This window comes from Eulemur rufifrons, chromosome 2 (genome assembly GCF_041146395.1).
Source record: "Eulemur rufifrons isolate Redbay chromosome 2, OSU_ERuf_1, whole genome shotgun sequence".
NCBI classification, from domain to species: domain Eukaryota; kingdom Metazoa; phylum Chordata; class Mammalia; order Primates; family Lemuridae; genus Eulemur; species Eulemur rufifrons.
In genome coordinates this window covers 22,111,626-22,129,233 of record NC_090984.1, presented here as the reverse complement: position 1 = coordinate 22,129,233, position 17,608 = coordinate 22,111,626, and the positions used below count along the sequence as shown (strand labels likewise).

At 49.4% G+C, this 17,608-nt stretch overlaps 1 protein-coding gene and 1 pseudogene across 3 annotated transcripts; one reads left to right on the top strand and one right to left on the bottom strand.

Moving 5' to 3' along the window:
- Positions 1–5,934: 5,934 nt before the first annotated feature.
- Positions 5,935–9,175, bottom strand: LOC138397752 (large ribosomal subunit protein eL30 pseudogene; annotated as a pseudogene).
- Positions 9,176–9,186: 11 nt separating this feature from the next.
- Positions 9,187–17,579, top strand: MPI (mannose phosphate isomerase). 3 transcript variants are annotated; one of them, XM_069457374.1, is made up of 8 exons: positions 9,187–9,223; positions 9,683–9,810; positions 10,552–10,752; positions 11,512–11,653; positions 12,249–12,431; positions 14,975–15,148; positions 15,830–16,038; positions 16,338–17,578. In XM_069457374.1, exons 1-8 carry the CDS (start codon positions 9,208–9,210, stop codon positions 16,554–16,556), a joined length of 1,272 nt encoding a protein of 423 aa, XP_069313475.1. In that variant the 5' UTR covers positions 9,187–9,207; the 3' UTR covers positions 16,557–17,578. The 3 variants fall into 3 exon arrangements, with proteins under 3 accessions (XP_069313475.1, XP_069313493.1, XP_069313484.1); XM_069457383.1 differs by lacking the exon at positions 9,187–9,223 and adding an exon at positions 9,434–9,590; XM_069457392.1 differs by lacking the exon at positions 12,249–12,431 and having other exon boundaries at positions 16,338–17,579.
- Positions 17,580–17,608: the final 29 nt, after the last annotated feature.

The following is a 17,608-nucleotide window of genomic DNA, read 5'->3' as shown; positions in this document are numbered from 1 at the left end:
CACTCATTTTTCACCCTGGACTAGTACAGGGCTGTTAATTGGTCTATAGCTCTTCATGTTGTAACCAGAGATCTGTTTAAGGGGGGCAAAATTATCATGAAACATTCTATTAAAATCTTTTAATTAATTTCAAGAAGGGCCCAAATTCTTAGTTTGCCCTCGAGGTCCTACAGAATATGCTCCCACCCATTACTTCGTCCCACCACTCCTGCCCAACCCCTTGCGTTCCAGCCGTCCTAGTGGCTTTTGAGTTCCTCAAACTTCCCTAGTTCTCTCTGGTCTCCGGGCCTTTGCATATGTGTTCCTTCCATCTAGTATGCTCTTAGCCCACACCCTCCCAGTCATCCTCTGGTTAACTTATGCTTACCCTTCGAATCCAAGCTCTGGTGCCCTTTCCTCAAGGGCAGCTTCCCTTCACTCTCTAGGTTTGATCAGCCCCCCAACATCATAAACTCTTATTACTCTGTGCTTTTCTTTCACAAGACCTATTGCAGATTGTGTAAACTAAAAATAAAACCCGAAGCCCCTGCCAAATGAACGGGCCTCCTCTTGGCCAAGGGGACTCCCCCAGAAAGACCTTAAAACTGCATTTCCGGCCATGAAGAGAAGGGAGGTCTAAATGTCTCCTTATTCCCACATCCCTTTTCAAGTTTAGATTAATTGCAAATGGGACCTAAGGCCAAGCAAGGCCAAGGTTAAATCACTCCTGCAGGCCATCAGTTTGCTTAACAGATCACTAAGAGAATGTGAGGCTAGCTCTCTGAGTAGCAGACAGCTCTTTAATTTTTTTTAGAACTCTCAATAGATTTAGGGGGCCGGGCATGGTGGCTCATACCTGTAATCCTAGCACTCTGGGAGGCCGAGGCGGGAGGATTGCTTGAGCTCAGGAGTTCAAGACCAGCCTGAGCAAGAGCCAGACCCTGTCTCTATTAAAAAAGAAAATAGAAAGAAATTAGCTGGACAACTAAAAATATATATAGAAAAAATTAGCTGGGCATGGTGGTGCATGCCTGTAGTCCCAGCTACTTGGGAGGCTGAGGCAGTAGGATTGCTTGAGCCCAGGAGTTTGAGGTTGCTGTGAGCTGTGATGATGCCATGGCACTCTAGCCCAGGCAACAGAGTGAGTCTCAAAAAAAAAAAAAAAAATTGTAATAGATTTAGAGGGTACTGTTAGGGTACAAGGGTTTTGACAAAGATTAGGATAGAAAGAAGAGGTTTATTTACTTTTCCCAGGATGGGATGGCAGGGGGAGGACTAACATGGATGTAAAAAAGGAAAAAATGTGCCGGCCCTGAAAACCAGCTATTGAGGCTTTTTCAAAGGGGGTTGTAAAATGACAGAGGACAGTCGAAAAACTGCTACATCCTCTCCTTTCTTTCTTCTTGGTGACAGGTAGATAACAAACCCTGTGAGAATGTTCAAGTCCAAGAGTTGGGTCTCCTGCCTTTCCTTGGAAAAGGGATTATCACAGCAGATAGAACTCTGTCCTCGAGATATGGTTGAGGCTTGGAGCTCACACCCTGCCGCTTGCTCCAAGCTCAAAAACTATTTATTTTCTTTTTTTTCAAAATCTCTTTTTAAACTGTAAGAAAACAGATTCTGAAAAAAACAATTTTAAAAGAGAGATTTACATCTCTTTTCCGTCCATTCAACTCTTTTCAGAAGTTGTACAAAAAAGAACTCCTGCAGGGTGCCTGTTAGGGAGAGAACTTGTAGGATTGATCTTTAACTGTTACTGGGGAAATTGTGGCGTTAGATATTTTCCTGTTATTTTTACAAGGCCGCCCCTTTCAGTACAAGTGTTTTTTGTTACATGGATGAATTGTATAATGCTGAAGTCTTGGTGCACCAGTCACCAGAATAGTGTGAACTAAAATAAAATTTTAAGGCTCACCTCCTCACTGGCTGACTGAGTGGACCCTCCCTGTGGCCAAAGGGATATCCCAAAACTAAATTGCCTGGCAGGAGGAAGGAGGTCAGACAGGCCTCATCATACCTCCCTTCTTGGGGACATCCTTTGTAACCCATTAACAGGCCCTAAGGCTATGCAAGACAAACCTGCAGGTCCTCAATTTACACAACAAATATATGTCTGGTGGTTTATCTCTGATAAACAGCAACTATGTTAAAACATTCCAAGCCTTTAGACAAAGCTTCATGTCTTTAACCAATTACAAGTCAAAGAATCTTTTTTTTTTTTTTTTTTTTTTGAGACAGAGTCTCACTCTGTTGCCCGGGCTAGAGTGCTGTGGCGTCAGCCTAGCTCACAGCAACCTCAAACTCCTGGGCTCAAGCCTCCCGAGTAACTGGGACTACAGGCATGAGCCACCATGCCCAGCTAACTTTTTCTATATATCTTTAGTTGTCCAGCTAATTTCTTTCTATTTTTAGTAGAGACGGGGGTCTCATTTTTGCTCAGGCTGGTCTCGAACTGCTGAGCTCAAATGATCTGCCCATCTCGGCCTCCCAGAGTGCAAGGATTACAGGCGTGGGCCACTGTGCCCAGCCCAAGTCAAAGAATCTTTAAATCCACCTATAACCTGTAAGCCCCCCCAACTTCGAGATGGCCCACTTTTTCAGGCCAAACCAATGTATGCCTCCCACATATTGATTTACAACTTTACCCCTGTTTCCCTGAAATGTATAAAACCAAACTGTAACACGGCCACACCGAGTCCACTTGGTCAAGGCTCCTTGGGAGTGCCTCTGGGTCATGGTCCTCAAATTTGCCTCAGTGTAAATCTCTTTAAAATTATTTTACAGAGGCCGGGCCGGTGGCTCACGCCGGTAATCCTAGCACTCTGGGAGGCCGAGGTGGGAGGATCACTCAAGGTCAGGAGTTCAAGATCAGCCTGAGCAAGAGCGAGACCCTGTCTCTACTAAAAATAGAAAGAAATGATTTGGACAGCTAAAATATATATATATATATATGTATATATATGTAGAAAATATTAGCCGGGCATGGTGGCACATGCCTGTAGTCCCAGCTACTCGGGAGGCTGAGGCAGGAGGATCACTTGAGCCCAGGAGTTTGAGGTTGCTGTGAGCTAGGCTGACGCCACGGCACTCTAGCTCGGGCAACAGAGTGAGACTCTGTCTCATAAAAAATATATATATATATATATATATATATATTACAGAGTTTGGTCTTTTTTTTCCGTTGACAGTGTCCATCGCACGTTATCAGTAGATTTTCATCCCTCACCCCCATCCCACCCTCAAAGACCCACTTTTCTCATCTATATCTCATAGGGTTGCCTAGAGAATTGAAGAAAAAAGCAAACTTTTTTCTACCTCTTTTCTCACAACTGTAGACTCCCTCTATAATCATTCAACATCACACTTCTGACGCCAGGTGTGTGGGGGTTGTTTCCCCCCACACCAAGCAATTCTCCAGTGGACACCAACTAGATGTCTTTTTTTTTTTTTTTTTTTTTTGAGACAGAGTCTCACTCTGTTGCCCAGGCTAGAGTGAGTGCCGTGGCATCAGCCTAGCTCACAGCAACCTCAAACTCCTGAGCTCAAGGGATCCTCCTGTCTCAGCCTCCCGAGTTGCTGGGACTACAGGCATGCACCACCATGCCCGGCTAATTTTTTCTATATATATATTTTAGCTGTCCATATAATTTCTTTCTATTTTTTTAGTAGAGATGGGGTCTCGCTCTTGCTCAGGCTGGTCTCGAACTCCTGAGCTCAAACGATCCGCCCACCTCGGCCTCCCAGAGTGCTTAGATGTCTTTCAGTTAAATTCTGACACTGTCTACCAGGAGTTAGTGTCAAATCCCACAGGTCAGTCCCACAAGACTGTCCCTGACAACTTCATATGGCAATCCGAAGACCCAGGTTGTGACCTGTTCCTTCTGAATAACTGCTATTAATCAGGATTCCAACACCTTACTTACATTTACTGGTTTATTATAAAGGTGAGAGTAGAAAAATAGCTCAGAGCAGTCTGAGCTGTGTCAGGTATGCAAAATACATCAGGGGAGAGAGATACAGGTATGGGGACTTCAGTCTCACCTCTCACCCACGCTGGGGGACAACTGGTTAAGGCATTTTGCTCCTACTTGCAGCCTCCCTCATCACCTTGTTTCTGGAATTTGTGGGACAAAGAACAATACATAGCCAGTCAATAGCCGAGGTTATTTTAATATAAATTCTTGGTAAACAACTTAGAAACTGCCTCTTCTTTTCCTTTAAAAACCCACTAGTCTGAGGCGGGAGGCTCGTTTGAGCTCAGGAGTTTGAGACCAGCCTGAGCAAGAGCAAGACCCCGTCTCTACTAAAAAAAATAGAAAGAAATTAGGTGGACAACTAAAAGTATATATAAAAAATTAGCCGGGCATGGTTGCACATGCCTGTAGTCCCAGCTACTCGGGAGGCTGAGGCAGGAGGATCGCTTGAGCCCAGAAGTTTGAGGTTGCTGTGAGCTAGGCTGACGCCACGGCACTCTAGCCCAGGCAACAGAGTGAGACTCTGTCTCAAAAAAAAAGAAAAGAAAAGAAAAAACCCACTAGTAACTGCTGCTAATCTTGAGCCTATATTCTGGGCAACTTGAATCTTTGCTTCCAGGGTGTAGTCCTCAAACTTAGTCCAGATAAACTCTCTGCGTATAAGTTTGCCTCTGTTTCTTTCCCTTTAGGTTGACAAATGATATTACAAAGGATACAGATGAACAGCCAGATGGAAGAGATTCACAGGGCAAGTCATGTGGGAAGGGGTGCGGGGCTTCCATGTCCCTTTGGAGCACCACCCTCCAGGGACCTCCATGTGTTCAACTATCTGGAAGCTCCCCAAACCCGGTCCTTTTTGGGTTTTTATGGAGGCTCCACTATGCAGGCATGACTGATTACATCATTGACTACTGGTGATCTACTCAACCTGCATCCACTCCTCCCCCACAAGGTTGGGGGGTTGAGCTGAAAGTTCCAACCCTCTAATCACTGGGTTGGTTCCCCTGGCAACCAGCCCCCTTTCAGGGGCCATCCAGGAGTCCCCAGCCCCCAGTCATTCATCAGCACACAAAAAGGCACTTATTACCTCTTAAGAGATTACAAGGGTTTCAGGAGCTGTGTGCCAGGAAATGGGAGTGACAGGAAATATATACTTCACAATATCACAAGAATGAAGTGAGAGAAATCTTAGAAAGGGCTTTGTACAGTATCTAGTGTATAACAAATAATAAAAGTTAGTTGCTATTATAGTTTGAACCCTCTGCTAGGCTTCAAACTCTTGGCCTCAAATGATCTAACTGGCACAAATGTGAAGTTGAATCAGACATATGGGCTAGAAGAGGAGAGAGGAAAGCAGATCATCGCTAGATAACAGAATGTGACCAGTTCTACTAGAGGTTGTCGATCTAAAAAGAAGAGGCTGAGGCCATTTGGTCACGGTGGCTCACGCCTATAGTCCTGGGAGGCCGAGGTGTGAGGATCCCTGAGGTCAGGAGTTTGAGACCAGCCTGAGCAAAAGAAAGACTCCATCTCTACAAAAAATAGAAAAATTAGCCAGCCTGTAGTCTCAGCTACTTGGGAGGCTGAGGCAGGAGGATTGCTTGAGCCCAGGAGTTTGAGGTTGCTGTTAGCTGTGATGATGCCACTGCACTCTAGCAGGGCTGACAGAGCATGACCCTGTCTCCAAAAAAAAAAAAAAAAAAAAAATTAAGGAAGATGCTGAGGCACGAAATATGAAGAGTTTACTTGAGCCAAAGTGAGGACAACTGCCCGGAGGACTTAGACCCAAGTAACCGTGGATGTGAGCTCTGTTCCATCTTTCTTACAAGCAGGTTTTTGAAGGCAAAAAAAAGGGGGACAGGGAGTAGCCTGATACAAAATTGTTTGTCAGGAATTATCATTGGTTTACAGAAATAACATTGATTAGTGATTGGCTATACATTGTTTTTTTTTATATATCATAGGCACTGTCAAGTTTTATTAAAGAAAAAATTTGCACAATTTACTTTTCACCAGTCTGTTCTGGCATGCTTCTAATGATACCAGAGTCACCTGGATCAATGATAGCCAGTGTCCGTACTCTGTAGTATTTTCCATATGCTGTGCCCAATTCAATATTATTGCCACTGTAGTGATGGACACCAGTTTTGGCTAACATGGCATAGTACTCTATTTCGGATTTCCTCAAAGCTGGGCAGTTGTTGGCGAGGATGACCAATTTCGTTTTGCCTTGTCTGATCATCTTCAGAGTCTGCTTGTACCCTAGTACATACTTTCCACTTTTTTTTTTTTTGAGACAGAGTCTCACTCTGTTGCCCAGGCTAGAGTGAGTGCCGTGGCGTCAGCCTAGCTCACAGCAACCTCAAACTCCTGAGCTCAAGCGATCCTCCTGTCTCAGCCTCCCGAGTAGCTGGGACTACAGGCATGCGCCACCATGCCCGGCTAATTTTTTCTATATATATTTTTAGCTGTCCATATAATTTCTTTCTATTTTTAGTAGAGGTGGGGTCTCGCTCTTGCTCAGGCTGGTCTCGAACTCCTGAGCTCAAACGATCTGCCCACCTCGGCCTCCCAGAGTGCTAGGATTACAGGCGTGAGCCACCGTGCCCGGCCACTTTCCACTTTTCATAACAAGCTGGAGCCTTGAGTTGATAGACTCCAACGACTTTTTTTTTCTTTTTTTTTTTTTTAGACTCCAACGACTTTTACGTCTCCTTTGCGGCCACCATCTTCCTGCCTTAGGTGCGGGACGGCCCCCAACCTAGAACATACAAAGGACAAGACAGGAAGTTTAGGATCTGGAGTTCCAAACGGCAACCCACAGGGATACCGGCGCGGTCCAACCTCGGCCTGGTGGAGCCCACTCACCAAGCTGGCTATACATTGTTAAACTACAGAGTGCGGGTTATAGTGTCCTGTGTGGTATGACATTGTTAGGTTAATTTATAGCTACTTATAGCACTAGCAAGCAGTTTCAAGAGATGAATACATATGTGTCAGGATCTAGAAAAGAAAGAAAAAAGAAATAAAGAAAAGAAAGGAAAGAAAACAAAAGAAAGAAGGGAAAAGAAAAGAAAAGGAAACAAAAGGAAGAAAAGAGTTGAATAAACAGCTCAAAAGGAGGGGAGGGCAGGGCATGGGAGCCCACACCTATAATCCCAGCACTTTCGGAGGCTAAGGCAGGAGGATCGCTTGAGGCCAGGCATTGGAGACCAGCTGGGGCAAGACATCATCTCTACAAAAAATTTAAAAGTTAGCTGTGGATGGTGGCACGCACCTGTAGTCCCAGCTACTCAGGAGGCTGAGGTAGGAGAATTGCTTGAGCCCAGGAGTTTTAAGTTGCAGTGAGTTATGATGATCCCACTACACTCTAGCCTGGGTAACAGAGCAAGACCTTGTTTCAAAAAAAAGGGGGGTGGGGTGGGGACTAGGATGTGGTTGCTGTCTCATTTTAATGTCTCTCTGGGCCTGACAATTGAAAAGGACTCCCATTCCTCAGATAAAAGCACTTTTCTCAAGATAAAGTAGGGAAGGATGGAGGGTTTTAGGTTCTCCAAACACTCTAGTTGTCCTTATAGTTCAGTTTTCCTGTGTTGGTTGAAAGTGGCATGGGGGCTCTGTCTGTCCTAACAATCTAAGTTCTTCCTTCCCTGGGCAGGGAAACTCTGAGGAAGTAACTCACTCTAACTCTGTTTTCTGTGGTGGTAGTGGGGAGTGCTCTGAGAACCCCCTGAGCCTAAACTAATCCCTCATTCTTACCCAAGAAGGCTCATATGGCTGGAGGAGCAGGGAAGAGGGGAAGGAGCGGTATTCCAAAGCAGGAGGTATTTGAAATAGCTGTTTGCATAATTCTTGTGTTTTCCATCTTACTATTCCACAGTTTATGGTAAAACTTCCTTTGAAATGCAGGCTGATATATCTGACCAGAGGACCGCAGGGGAGATTGATGTCCAACCTGGGCAGAACATTACAGAGAAAACAGCACCCCCTCTTTCTCCTGGACATGTGTGGTAGAGGCTGTGGGAATCAGCACATGACGGTGGCGGGGAATGAAGGGGGTAGAGTCAGGACTGTAATCCCCCACTCTGGGTTCCCTGGAGCTTTGACTGCTGTGCTCCTGGGTCCCTGCAGCTGGCTGCCCTCCTCCCAGGCTGTTGACTGAGGACAGCCGGATGTCAGAGTCTTTCTCCACATGATATAGCGTGACTTCTGCTCAGCCCAGGCCCAGGCCCATCCTTCCCCTTGCAGGGCTCTTGGTGACTCTCCCTAACTTCTGTGTGTGAGTTGGTGAGCAACTCAGCCTGGAGGAGGAGTCGGGGTTCCGAGTTCCTGCAGCACTCAGGACAGGGAAGATTAGAGGAGCACAGGGCACCGACTGCCTTACAGGCATCCCACATCATCCCCTCCGGCCCTCCAACAAGTGTGTCAGGCTGGCATTATTATCCCCATTCTACAGAGGAAGAAACCAACGTTCAGAGAGGTTAAGGGCCTGGCAAGTGACATTTACGGTCATTATCATTAGTAAGTCCCCATTTACACCACAGCAATTCATTGCTCAAACCTCTAATTGCTGAGATGCTTCTCGAAATTGTCTAAAAAGCTCTGCCCACTGCCTTTCCTTTCTGCCTGCCTCTGTCTTGCTCACTGTGCTCCAGCCACGCTGGCCTCTTTGCTCTTCGCTCCTGACCACGACAGGCACATTCCCGTGTTCCCACCTCAGTGCTCTTGGCTCTGGCTGCGTCACCCAGAACACTCTTCCCTTCCTCTCCTCCAAGTCTGTGCTCAGATCTCACCTTCCAATGAGGCTGAACCAGACAACCTTTTAAATTTTGCAAACTGCCTCCCACTCCCACCACCCCCTTGCTTTTGGAAGCCTTTATTACCTTTCAACGTACTACGTGATTGTCTTATTTACACTTGTTCGTCTGTCTTCCCTTCACCAGAACGGAGGCTCTGCAGAGAGGCAGAGGGAAAGTTTTCTTGTTCTCTGATGTATCCACCGTGGCATTTAGCAGGTTTTCGACAACTACGTGCCCTGCGAAGGAAGGGAGGAAGGAAGGAATACTGAGTGAGACCCAGGGAACCTTCCTGATAGGCGGCGGGTGGCAGAGGGGTTCGGAGCGCCTGACCCGGTGCACCAGGAGCCGCGCGGGCGCTCCGGGAACTACGTTTCCCGTGAAGCCCCGGGCGCCGACGGCCGCGGGTGCTGCCGGGAAGGGCATACGTGTGTTAATCCAGGTCCGGTACGGCGAGGATGGCTGTTCCTAGAGGTCAGGGGCTGTACCGGGTGTGGGCGAGCGTGGTGAGGGCCGCGTCCTGGGGACGAATCCCGGCATGATCTGCCAGGTCGAGCCCACTCCTGGGGCTCCGCGGGAAGATGAGTGGGCACCGGGCAGAGGAGGGGGCACCTGCGCTAGGGATTGTAACCCTCGAGGGGAGGCGGCTCCGCTCTTCCTGGCCGCCTCACTTCGAGACCGGGTACCTCGGGCTGGATACCTCCCGCTCCCTTCCCGTCTCCTTAGCGCAGCTCTGTGTGTCATGTCGGCACAAGATCCTTACTGCCCATCTTACGGTTGGGAACACTGAGGCCTGCACAGGGGAGGAATCTCACCCAACAACCTACGAACTCTGTCCCCAGTGAGAACCCCCAGCTCTTGCCTGGTTTCCCCAGCCACTAGGGTCAGGCCTGAGCAGTGGAATGGAAGCTGACCCTCTGTCTGTGTCCTCAGTGTTCCCACTTTCCTGTGTGGTGCAGCAGTATGCCTGGGGGAAGATGGGTTCCAGCAGCGAAGTGGCACAGCTGCTGGCCAGCAGTGACCCACTGGCCCAGATCTCAGAGGACAAGCCCTATGCAGAGGTGAGACCCAGGCTGTATTTCAGCCCGCCTTACCCGCAGGGGAGATGAAAGGGCATACGCCAGCTGGGAAGAGTGGGGGCAGCAAGGAGGGAGGGGACCCTCTTGGCTCTTCAGATCTCCGCAGGTTGATGCACCAGATAGTGGCACCAAAAGAAGAGAGGTTTGTCACAATTGGCTGGCATTTCCAGTACTCTCCTTCCCCATACCACTCAGCACTTAGTGAATTTTAATTCAGTCCTCTTTGACAATTTTTGTTTACTTTGACTATTTTTTGTGTTTGTATTAACCTAAAATATTATTTCTCCTACCTACTTAGTGGAGAAAAGCCAAAGGGTAGGAAGGCGTTAGCCTCTGCTTCTGAGACTGGAATAAATGAATGCTAAGCTTTCACAGAACCATTTGAGAGGCATACCTTTTCAGTGACCTTGACAGTGCAGGTGTCATTCTCCTCATTGGACAAATAAGGAAACTACACCTGAAGAAGGGAAATAACTAGCCCAACTCTCCATAGCTGATTAGAAGCAGACCCTGGATAAGGGCCTGGATCTCCTGACTTCTGGCATTCTGGGGTCTCTTGCCTCCCTGTGTGTCCATGGTGGCATGAGCATTTGTACTCAGACCTGGAGGCCCGTTCCAGGACTCAGCTGCTGTGTGGGGAGCATAGCATAACTGGGATTGGGGCAGGACAACTAGGGGTGCCAGGTTCTCCCCCCTTCCCTTCCAAGCTTCCTGTCTTTCCAGCTGTGGATGGGGACACATCCTCGGGGAGATGCCAAGATCCTTGACAACCGGATCACACAGAAGACCCTAGGTCAATGGATTGCTGAGAATCAGGACTGCTTGGGCTCAAAGGTCAAGGACACCTTTAATGGCAACCTGCCCTTCCTCTTCAAAGTGCTCTCTGTTGAAACAGCCCTGTCTATCCAGGCACACCCTAACAAGGTACAGGCCCAGAGTCGGGTACAGAGGTCAGGGTAGGGAAGGGCTTATATCAAGGTCCATCCATGACTTTTATCACTGCTTTTACCCCACCCATCCCAGGCTCCTGCCCAAGGCTAAATCCAGGTCTGACAAGTCCCAATTTAGCTCTGTAAAGCCACATGGTGGTGAACACATGCCGCAGCTAAGTCTAAGTGAACAGCTGACCAGCCTGTGCCAGGAGAGTTTCTCTAAACTCGTTCCTAGGGGCTTATTCCTGGTCTCCCTTCACCCCGCCCCGGTCTGTTCATATTTGCTATTTCCCACCTGCTCTCTGGGAGAGTTCAACTTGCAGGGCAGGGCAGTTCCACCCCCATGGAGTCTTCTGTGCAAGCCCCTGAGTCCCATCCTAAGCAATTGTCCGTCCAAACTCCTCATTTCTACATAGGCAAAGTAAGGCCTATCTAGAGAAGGGAGGGGTTTACCCAAAGTCACTACAGCTTGTTTGTGTCAGAGCTTGGCCTGAAATTTGAGTTTCCTGATTCACAGGCCAAGCCTCTTAAAGTCGGCCCCAGTTCTCCCCCAGATTTGGCCCGTTTCTCTGCCCTGGGTAAGCTGGGCCCAAGTTTCTGCCTCATGCCTTGACTGGGCTTGTTGCCAGAGGTAGGAAGCCACTGCCATCCTGCAACTGGAGTGGGTGGAGAGCAGGGGCTGGGTGACACTGGTGTTCCCGCTGGTGATAGCTGCACCCTGACTGTCCTCCTTCCTCTGGCCACCCCATAGGAGCTGGCAGAGAAGCTGCATCTTCAGGCTCCACAGCACTACCCTGATGCCAACCACAAGCCAGAGATGGCCATTGCCCTCACCTCGTTCCAGGGCTTATGTGGCTTCCGGCCAGTTGAGGAGATTGTAACCTTTCTGAAGAGTAAGGTTGGGCAGAATGCTGAGGGCATGTATATTGGGCCTGGGATGCATGGGGAATTCAGACCAGAGTGGGAACAGTGGCAGAGAACAGAGGCTAAATGTCACAGGAACCCAAGGGCTTATTGGCCTCATGAAGCAGTTTCTTTTTTCTTTTTATTTCAGCATATTATGGGGGTACAAATGTTTAGGTTACGTATATTGCTCTTGCCCCACCCGAGTCAGAGCTTCAAGCGTGTCCATCCCCCAGACGGTGCGCACTGCACCCATAAGGTGTGTATATACCCATCCCCTCCTCCCCCCACTATCTGCCTGATACTCGATAAGTGTTATTACTATACGTGCACTTAAGCGTTGATCAGTTAATACCAATTTGATGGTGAGTACATGTGGTGCTTAAGAAGCAGTTTTTGGAGGCAGTGGGCCAGGCCAGTGAGATGAGGCTCAGGTGTGGTTGCCAAGGGCTGGTGGTGAGTGGCTGGTTTTCACTGCTTAGCATTGCCTGGCTCCTTGGTTAGGGTTGGGATGGGGAGGCCTCCTTCACCTCCCAACTCCTGTGCGTTCCATCTTAACCATTCCTGATATGGGCCTTCCTCTAGAGGTGCCTGAGTTCCAGTTCCTGATTGGAGATGATGCGGCAACACAGCTGAAGCAGAGCATGAGCCGTGACTCCCAGGCTGTGGCCTCTGCTCTGCAGAGCTGTTTCTCCCACCTGATGAAGAGTGAGAAGAAGGTGGTGGTAGAGCAGCTCAACCTGTTGGTGAAGCGGATTTCCCAGCAAGGTGGGCATGGCTGTATGCCTGGATGGGTGCAATGCTTTGGCCTGAGCTCCTGGCAGAGACACTAGGTTTCGGGGACAGGGTTCTCAACCCCTTTGTCCAAGTGGAACATGAAAAGGGGCCCAAGTAGGTGGCCTGTTGGCAACTTAGCATTTCTTTTCCAGTCTTTGTGGATCGGGGCCCTAGGTTGAGTGCTACTTCCTAACTGGTCATCTTCTCTAGATCTGTGGTCCCCAACCCCCGGGTCACAGACTGGTTGAGGTCTGTGGGGTCCATGGCCTGCCCCAGGCTGCACAGCAAGAGGTGGGCAGAGGTGAGTGGGCAAAGGTTCATCTGCATTTATAGCTGCTCCCCATCACTGGCATCACCGCAAAAGCTCCGCCTCCTGTCAAATCAGTGGCCGCATTAGATTCTTATTTTACTTTATATTTGTATATTTTTTTTAAACAAAAAATACTATCACCTCACGCTGTAAGCATTAGATTCTCATAGGAGCACGAATCCTACTGTAGACTGCTCATGCGAGAGATCTAAGTTGTGCGCTCCTTATGAGAATCTAATGCCTGATGATCTGAGGTGGAGCTGAGGCAGTGATGCTAGCGCTGGGGAGCAGCTGCAGATACAGATTATCATTAGCAGAGGTTTGACTGCACAATAAATGTAATGCGCTTGAATCACCCCCAAACCATCTCCCCCCCACTCCCGTGGAAATACTGGCTTCCATGAAACCAGTCCCTGGTACCAAAAGGGTTGGGGAACCGCTGCTCTAGATGGTTGGAGGAGAAGATTCTTAGGATGCCTTCCATCTAGGTGTTCTGAGATTTTCCCTAGCCCTGCAGCTGCTCCCCAAGAATGGACTTGTATTTTGGGGCCAGAGAGCAGGAAAGGGACAAGAGGATCCTCCCTGTTCTCCAAAGGCCTGATGCCTGGAGCTCTCAATCATTAGATCTTTCCTTAAATGCCTGCTATGTCCCTGACCTGCTGTGCTAAGGAGAGCTCATGAAATGGCGGTGATGGGTGCATTCATGTCACCTTTGGACTGGGGAGTCAATACAAGCAATGAGAAACACAAGGCAGAAGGGACTCTCAGCTGTGAGCTAATGTGACGGTGAGGTCTCAGCTCCTTAGCCTGGCAGCCCAGCCCCTTCTCCAGGTGGCCCCAGAGCTCTCTTCTGGTTTTATCTTTATACTTTTTCCCTGCTACCTTTGAGCCACAGGCACCATTTATTTTACCCAAACATACCTTATTTTTTGTTCATTGTTTTTTGGTGTTTGCTTGCATTCCCCTCCCCGTGGGGCTTGCACTCACAGCAGAACTGATTATTCCTGCACGGAGCGCTACATCCAGGTATAGCTCTTAGCACCTGTGAGGCTATGTCATCATGTGCACATTTGTTAAAAGTGGGGTTTTCTCCAGGCAGGGACCTGTCTCCTTGACCTTTGTCTATGTCTCAGTGCTTAGCAGAGTGAACATTCAGTAAGTCTTACGATGAATACTTGGAAGCACCCTCCAAGCTGGACCATCTGGTTTCTTCATTGTGGCACTTACACACTCTGCTTTTACTTACAAATACCCTGCCCCCTTCTCTGCACACCGAAGGAAATCCTGCTCACCCTGCTCCTGCCCCTTTCTAAGATGTCTGCCCTCACCACTGTAGCCCAGACTGAGCTCATCTTCCCCTGGTCAGTCTCCAGGACACGTGTTGGCCCTTGGCACATTCTGCCTCATGCTATCTGGAGTGACCAACCATCCCACTATGCATGGGACTGAGAGATTTCCTGAGACATGGGACTTTGGGTGTTAAAACTTTGGGAAGGTACTGGGCTAAGAAGCACAGTTGGTTACCCTTCGTGGAACTCTTTTGGTTTATCTCCCTAAGTAGACTTTGAGCTCCAAGACCAGTGGTTCTCAACCAGGGGACATTTGGCAACTGTCAGGGGACATTTTTGATTGTCAAAATCTGTCTTGGGGGGTGCCAGTGGTATCTTATGGGTGGAGGCCAGGGATGCTGCATCCAGCAGTGCACAGGACAGCTCCAACAAACAATTACCTAGCCCAGGCCGGGCGTGGTGGCTCACGCCTGTAATCCTAGCACTCTGGGAGGCCGAGGCGGGAGGATCGCTCAAGGTCAGGAGTTCAAGACCAGCCTGAGCAAGAATGAGACCCCGTCTCTACTAAAAAAAAAAAAAAAAATTAGGCGTGGTGGCAAGCCCCTGTAGTCCCAGCTACTCGGGAGGCTGAGGCAGGAGGATCACTTGAGCCCAGGAGTTTGAGTTTGCAGTGAGCTATGATGACACCACTGCACTCTAGCACAGGCGACAGAGGGAGACTCTGTCTCCAAAAAAAGAAGATATGATGAAAGATGGGGTGGCTTATCAAGGAAGGCTGAACCCCAAAGGGCTGGGGGTGTGGCCAGGAGGACACACTCACCACAGCTTCTGTATTCCTGTGGGCAGGGACCTTCCCCAGGATTCCCCAGCCAAGGTGGGGCTGTGAACACCACTGAGTATCCCTAAGTGGCCTTGGGGTGTTCTGTGATCCTCAGTGGCTGCTGGAAACAACATGGAGGACATCTCTGGCGAGCTTTTGCTGCAGCTGCACCAGCAGTACCCAGGTGATATCGGTTGCTTTGCCATCTACTTCCTGAACCTACTTACCCTGAAGCCAGGGGAGGCCATGTTTCTGGGGGCCAATGTGCCCCATGCCTACCTGAAAGGAGGTGAGCCACACTTCAGCAGTGAGCCCCACTGCCATCCCCCTTGGGCCTTATTTCCCCATCTGGACAAAAGAGAGGGTGGTTGAGACCTTCTGTAAGGACCATTCAGCTCTGACATCTGGGGCTTCCTGGACTCAGTAGGGATGATGAATGTGCCAATTTACTGTTGGACACGGCTTGAATCCTCCCACCAACCCCATGAGGTTATAAGACTGCATGATGTTAAGCCCTGTCAATAAGTGTGGGAAGCACAATTTGAACCCAGGCTGTATTGGATCGAAGCTATTCTTCTCTCCCTTGTATTACACAGCCTTTGTATGTCTGTCCTACTCAGAGATTTTTATGTGAAAATATGCATGTTGCCACAGAAAGATGTGAAATTTTGACTGTTGGCTGTTTATCCATTCGTGCCTAGGATTCTGTCATAGAAGTGGGAGACTAGAGTCATGGAGGGTTAGGGCTCCCCAAGCCCCAGGGGTTAACATGACTCCCTCCTGACTGTAGTGGGTGACCCATCACCTGTTTCTAGTAGCAGCATTCTCCCACATAATGCAGTTCCTGCAAATTTTTGCCAACCTCTGGATGGGGTTCATGGATCTCAGGTTAGGAGGCCCAGAACCGGAGAGCCAGCTCCAGGGCCTATATACTGCAACAGCTTAGCACATGATAATTGTCTGTCCCCAGACTGTGTGGAGTGCATGGCCTGTTCAGACAACACAGTACGTGCTGGCCTGACACCCAAGTTCATCGATGTGCCAACCCTATGTGAAATGCTCAGCTACACCCCCAGCCCCAGCAAGGACAGGCTCTTTCTCCCAACACGGAGTCCGGAAGACCCCTACCTCTCTATCTATGACCCCCCTGTGCCAGACTTCACCATTATGAAGATGGAGGTGAGTGAGGGACCGTGGCAGGTGTCCTTTGTGTGGCATGAAAAACCCCGGCAAAGGTCACAATGTGGAGTATACCTGGGGCTGGGTTTCCTGTCAAGCTTGCTTGGTGGGGGATGGCCACAGGGCCTGCCCACTCCTCCGTGTACCGGGGACCATAGACGGGCCCCCGTCCTGACAGAGCCTGAGCAACAGGGGAGAAGGCGCAGAGCTCTCCCTCAGGCCCTGGGGGTTGTCCTAGGCCCCTGAGCTGATGCGAGCAGAGTCTGAACTACACTGTCCTGTCGTTTCTTCCTGCCCAGGTCCCTGGCTCCGTCACTGAATACAAGGTCTTGGCACTAGACTCTGCCAGCATCCTCCTGGTGGTGCAGGGGGCAGTGACAGCCAGCACACCCACAGCCCAGACAACAATCCCCCTGCAGCGTGGTGGAGTGCTCTTCATCGGGGCCAATGAGAGTGTCTCACTGAAGCTTACTGGGCCTAAGGACCTGCTGATATTCCGTGCCTGCTGTCTGCTGTAGAGGCCACAGCTTCCCCAGCTCTCCTCTTCCAGTCACCCCAAATCCTGGCCAGCCTCACTTCCTTGGGCCCAGCCCAAGCCCCGTTCCCTTATGTGGACTCCCCGGGTACATTCTGGAAGAGCTGGGGTGGGGGGGGAGTGAGCTTGAAGGTAGTGACTCCTGAGTACACCCAGGCGAGGAGGGGCCGGATACTCCTTGTATCTGCTCGGCACTCCTTGCCACCCAAGCCAGACTTTTGCCAACTCCAAAGGCAGCAGGTCTGCTCCAGCCTATAGCATTAGGCTATCTGGTGAAATCTGTGACCCAGTATTAACTCAGCATCTGGCAGAGCAAGAGGCAGGCAATTTCTAAGGACAGAGTTCTTGCCCTGGGACTGCCCATTTCCAAGGCAATAGAGAAGGAAAGGGAAAGGGCAGGCCTGTGCACTAGTGTTGACTACACTTCTTGCTCTGTCAAAGCAATTAAAGGTCACTTGTGTTGCAGCTGTGGGGTAAAGAACACTGAGCCTCTGGCATTCCTGTCCCTAAAGTGGGCTGAAAGAGCCCTTTCTGGATGTGGTCCGGTTTTTGCTTTATTCCTATTTCATACAGCCTCCTGGGGGTGGGCAGGCCAGGCTCCAGAGCCCTTTTATGGGAAGGAGTGGGAGAGGACGCCAACTTCAGCCTCAGATGCACAGCTTGTAGGCAGCTTGGGCCCTCCAGCCGTACAGAGAGAAGGTGGGTCTAAGGGTCCACTGGTCATCAGTGCAAGATTTTTCACTTCTATTTTTCAGTTGGCCCTAGAGCAGGGGTCAACAGACTAGGGCTGGCAGGCCGGTTTTGGCCACACCTGCTCATTTACATACCGCCTAGCTGCTTTCAAGCCACAATGGTAAAGTTGAGTAGCTGCACCAGACTGTATGGCCTACAAAGGTAAAACCATTGATTGGCCCTTCACAGACTTTGCCTACCCTTTCTCTAGAACATACTCAATCATTGTAGATTACAGGGCCCCAGGGACAGACTGATCCAATTAAAAAAAAAAATTTTTTTGTATGAAGGTATGGGAGTGAG